The sequence below is a fragment of the Ananas comosus genome, linkage group 19 (assembly GCF_001540865.1).
Source record: "Ananas comosus cultivar F153 linkage group 19, ASM154086v1, whole genome shotgun sequence".
Classification (NCBI taxonomy): Eukaryota; Viridiplantae; Streptophyta; class Magnoliopsida; order Poales; family Bromeliaceae; genus Ananas; species Ananas comosus.
Window position 1 is genome coordinate 6,937,711 of NC_033639.1, and position 5,367 is coordinate 6,943,077.

Below are 5,367 nucleotides of genomic sequence, written 5' to 3' on the forward strand. Positions count from 1 at the left end.
ATGGCCTCACATGTTGATGCAGATCTTATCATAGGATTCCATGATTATTACCAAACACAACCCACACAGATCCATGCCTCCCATTCACCCCCCACATCATGCTGCTATGATGCCCTGTGGTGGTCCTCAAAACAAAACCCACCCCATATAACTCCTTGCAGTTAAATAGCTAATGACAAAAGAAACAAAGAGGCCCAGAGCCCTGGGCAAAACTTGATGAGATGTTCCCACCCATTCACTCACACAACCCCCCCCCCTCCCCCCTCAAAATCACATCCCATCATCCCATGTGAGTGAGAAAAATATTACATGGACTTGGTCCACTATGTTATCCGTTTCAAATTATGTGAATGATTCGTTATCAGCCAAAAACTTAAAAGCGAATAGAGTCGCTCACTTTTTAATGTACTCAAAACGAAGAATAGTGAAATAAGAGCAAAATAAAATGAAGTAAGAAGCTTGATATGACTTAAACCTCAAATCTTGCTGGTCTGATACTATATGCAAAACTCTATCTTATCTCTACTTCAAATTTACAATGTTATCCAAATTCAAAATTTACTTAATTTCTTCGGAGAAGCATTAGAAAAAGAGAGCAAAAAAAAGAAAAGAAAAATAATTCTCTACTCATGTTTGGACATAGTATTAAAACAAAAAGAAAAGCTTTTCATATTGAAATTGTATTTTCTTTCTTTCTAATTTTGAAAAAACAAAGTTGCTTGTTATATGAGTTTTATCTTTCTTATTTTCTCTCCTCAACATACATTCAGATTCTATAAAAAATAATAAAATTCTTTTCTAATTTGCTTTTTATATTTTTTTCTTGTCTCGGCAGAAACCAAAATAGAGATGAGTTGAAAAACAGATTACACTGACCGTCCCTAGCGCAAGTGGCAAAAGGGCTTAGTGGTTGATATCCGAGACCTAAGTTCGAATCCTAGTTGATTCACATTTCCGGCTAAGTTTATTTTTAAATGAAATAAACGAAGCGGATAGCATGTTACCGAGTGGTGCACAGCTGACGCGGGGTGAACCGAGTCCACGGAATAATTTCTCCATGTGAAGAGAGGATGAGCACACAAACATTACATTCTCCTTCTTGTGCTTTTATTACTTCCTATCAGGGTTCATCATTCTCATTTATTAGAGCAGTAGTTCTCCTCCGTAACCCTCCCTTCCCCCAAGGTCAAATCCCCCCTGGGGCCCAAGTCCTCACCTTCGTGTCCACTTTCCAACAACTAGATTCTCTCTCTCTCTCTCTCTCTCTCTCTCTCTCTCTCTCTTATTTCCCTCCCTTTTTTTAACACCCCAGCCCGGAAAGATTCAGAAATTCTTGCCTGCACAAGGTGCATTCATTCTTTCTAGTTACAATACTGAAAAATCATCGTCTTAAGATTAAAATTTAATTCGATAGATGTGATCCACGATACAGATAATCTTTTAGAATATATTACATGGGCCATCAAGAGCATTTGCATTATAGTTCTAGGAATAAGAAGCCAAAATTTATGCACCAGGTGCTTGCAAGAGTTTCTCCAGAAAAAGGAATAGATACAAGGTGGGAAAACCATTTTAGTGGGGTATTTTAATCATTCCCCTGTTTTTATAACTTCCCCCTAGGGTTAAAATATTCATAGCTTTTGCTCAGACCCAGACACAGTGAAGTCCTTTTGATGAGCTGTGCTCTCAAAATTTTTATTTGCTTAAAAACCCCACCCTCTTTTCTCACCCCCATCTCCCCTCCCTCTCTCTCTCTCTCTCTCTCTCTCACATGCTCTGCTCCTAACTGGTAGTGGCATCATCATCTCCCCTTCCTGTAATATCTGAGCATTTCCACCCCTCTTCAACTCCTCTCCTTGTCCTACCCTTTCTTTGTTTGTATANCTTTCCCATTTCTTCTGAGACATGCTCTTCCCGGCAGCACTAACATGAGCAGCTCTCTGCGTGCGTTCTTCTATTTCCTTCTTCTTCTTCTCGTCCTGCTGCTGCTGCTGCCATCTCGGCTACTGGGTCTCAACTCCGACGGAGTTCTGCTCCTGTCCTTCAAGTACTCCGTCCTCAGCGACCCGCTGTCGGCGCTCGCCGACTGGGACTACGCCGACGACACCCCCTGCTCCTGGAATGGCGTCGTCTGCATGGGCTTCCCGCTGTCCGACAGCAACCGCACCAGCAGCGGCGGCGGCGGCAGCGGCGGCGGGCTGTCGCCGACGGTGTCGCGGGTGATCAGCCTGGTGCTGCCGAACGCGCAGCTGCTGGGGGCCGTCGCGCCGGAGCTCGGGCAGATCGAGCACCTGCGCCACCTCGACCTCTCCGGCAACGCCCTGAACGGCTCCCTCCCCGCCGCCTTCTTCAACGCCTCCTCCGAGCTCCGCGTGCTCTCGCTCGCCGACAACGAGATCTCCGGCCAGCTCCCGGAGGCCGTCGCCCGCCTGCAGCAGCTCCAAATCCTCAACCTCTCCGACAACGCGCTCGTCGGAGTGCTGCCGGCCAACCTCACCCTCCTCCGCAACCTCACCGTCGCCTCGCTCGCCGGCAACTACTTCTCCGGCGGAATCCCCGGCGTCGCCCTCGATGCCCTCCAGGTGCTCGACCTGAGCTCGAACCTCGTTAACGGCACCATCCCGCCGGATCTCGGCGGTCGGAGTCTTAGGTACCTGAACCTGTCGTATAACCGGCTCGCCGGGCCGATCCCTCCGGAGCTGGGAGCTAAGATTCCGGCGAATTCCACTATTGATCTCTCGTTCAATAATCTCACCGGGCCGATCCCGGAGACCGGAGGTTTCGTTGTGCAGAGCCCCGCGGCCTTCGCGGGGAATCCGGATCTCTGCGGCCGGCCGCTGAAGCAGATGTGCACAATTCCTTCCACCCTCTCGAATCCGCCTCCGAATGTGACGGATTCGAAGTCCCCCCCGGCCTTCGCGGCGATACCGAAGAACACAGATGGGAATTCGGGGGGATCGGGGGAGGGTGGCGGCGGCGGCGGGGGCTCGGGGAGGGGAGGAGGAGGAGGAGGAGGAGGAGGCCTACGTCCCTCGACCATCATTGCCATTGCGGGGGGTGATTTAGCCGGGGTGGGGATTCTCTTCGTCGTGTTCTTGTATGTGTACAATGTGAAGAGGAAGAGAAGGCGTCAGCTGCAGCAGCAGCAGGAGCAAAATCCGAAGGAGATGAGAGGACTTGGGTTGAAGAGTGTGGATAGAGGCGGAAAAGAGAAAACGGCGATATCGTCGTCGTCGCCGGAGCGCTGCAGTCTGTCGTGCTGCTTACGAAACAAGAACGGGGGCGACGACGACAACGAGACCGAAGAGACATCAGACAGCTCGGATTCGTCAGAAACAGAAGAGGGAGGAGAAGAAGAGATACAACGCAGAGGGAGAGAGGCAGTGGACCGCAGCAAGTCGCAGGCTCAGCAGCAGCAGCAGCAGGGCGCGACGCTTGTGACCGTCGACGGAGAGAGCCAACTCGAGCTAGAGACCCTGCTCAAGGCGTCGGCGTACATACTCGGAGCCACGGGCTCCAGCATCGTGTACAAGGCTGTGCTTGCCGACGGCACGGCGCTGGCGGTGCGGCGGATCGGAGAGAGCAGCTGCATCGACAAGTTCAAGGACTTCGATGCCCAGGTCCGGGCCATCGCCAAATTCCGCCACCCGAACCTCCTCCGGCTCCGCGGGTTCTACTGGGGGGCTGATGAGAAGTTGCTTATTCATGACTATGCCCCTAATGGGAGCCTCGCCAACATCTCTTTCAGCAGTAAATTACTCTCTCCACCTTTCCCTCTACCTATATTTATGCTTCATCGAACTACATAGGATCCTAGGCAAACCAGATCTTGATATTATTTATATGATTGGGTCGCGATCTGAATGATTATTACAGTAGCATTCAGTTACAAACAAACTTCCTGTTTAGATGAATGAGAGTTCAACTAAATTCCATTCGGTATTATTGTTGTTTGGTGAGTGACGAAATTTCATTTTCCGTGTGCTTGTTCTCTCTAGCAAGAAAGCTATAGCAAATTTGACTGCTTTGTATTGTGAGAAGTTCTTCTAGATCAATCCAAATCAATCAAAATCTTATCCGGAAAAAAGTTCCAAACTGCAAGAATAGTAGGAAAATGATTTTTCTGAAACAGGGTAGAAGTGATTCATTGTCTCTCTGCTTTCAGGAAAGCTGGGCTCGTCGGCGTTCCACTTGAACTGGGAGGCACGGTTGAGGATCGCGAGGGGCGTGGCGAGGGGGCTCGCGTACCTCCACGAGAAGAAGTGCGTGCACGGCAACGTGAAACCGAGCAACATCCTATTGAGTGCCGAGCTAGAGCCGCTGATCGGAGACTTCGGGCTGGAGCGGCTGGTCTCCGGTGACGGCGGCCCTGGTAGTGCCAGCTACAAACCAGGCGCATCTGCGCGGTTATTCGGAAGCAAACGGTCGATGCATTCGACCAACAGTCTGCCAGACCTTTCTCCCTTGGCCGGTGTTAGTCCTTGCGGTTCGTCCTCCGCTGCAGCCGCTCCGCCACCGTACCAGGCCCCCGAGTCGCTGAAAAACCTGAAGCCCAATGCGAAGTGGGACGTATACGCCTTCGGGATGGTACTGTTAGAGCTGATCGCCGGTCGGGTGTTCTCGGAGGTCGAATTGTGCCAGTGGAACGCGGGGTTCGTGGTGGAGGAGCGGAACAGGATACTTAGAATGGCTGATCCGGCGATACGGGGCGAGGCCGAAGGGAAGGAGGATGCAGTGCTGAGCTGCTTTAAGCTCGGGTTCGCGTGTTGCTGCTCGGCGCCGCAGAAGCGGCCAGGGATGAAGGATGCAGTGCAAGTTCTTGAGAGAATTCCTTCTGCCCCATCATCTTCATAAATCTTTTACTGACCAAAAATGGATGGTAATAATGCATGGTATCAAAATCTTTCATGTATTGTTTTCTTTTATTTTATTTTTTTATATTTGCAATTTCATGTAGAATTCTACTAATTTGAGTGTTGCCATTAACTCATTGTAGTAACACACAATGATTTGTTGGTGTTTGTGTTGTGAGTTTTAAAGTTTAGTTTCTTTATTAAAGTGTTCTTTTTGTGCAAGAGTGGGGTTGTTTAACCTAAAAGAGGAGGAGGCTGTACTGGGTCAGCATCAATTAGTCAAGTTAAAAAGTTATGTGTTGATCTAGTCAAAGGGTCCAAAAAAAAAGAAAAAAAAAAGAAAAAAGAAGAAGTACTGGTACTTGAATTTGTGTACATTATATAAGTCCAATTGCATTTAGAACCAGATTGAATAGGTTAAAAACAAAAAACAGTGATGTTGAAAGAACATGGAATTTTAGTAACTACAACTCTACAAGGGATCTGATTCCCAAAATCCCTTTAGCATCACTCT

At 48.8% G+C, this 5,367-nt stretch overlaps 1 protein-coding gene across 1 annotated transcript; it reads left to right on the forward strand.

Moving 5' to 3' along the window:
• Positions 1,889-5,058, forward strand: LOC109725289 (probable LRR receptor-like serine/threonine-protein kinase At4g37250). Its single transcript, XM_020254430.1, has 2 exons — positions 1,889-3,750; positions 4,166-5,058. Exons 1-2 carry the CDS (start codon positions 1,929-1,931, stop codon positions 4,852-4,854), a joined length of 2,511 nt encoding a protein of 836 aa, XP_020110019.1. The 5' UTR covers positions 1,889-1,928; the 3' UTR covers positions 4,855-5,058.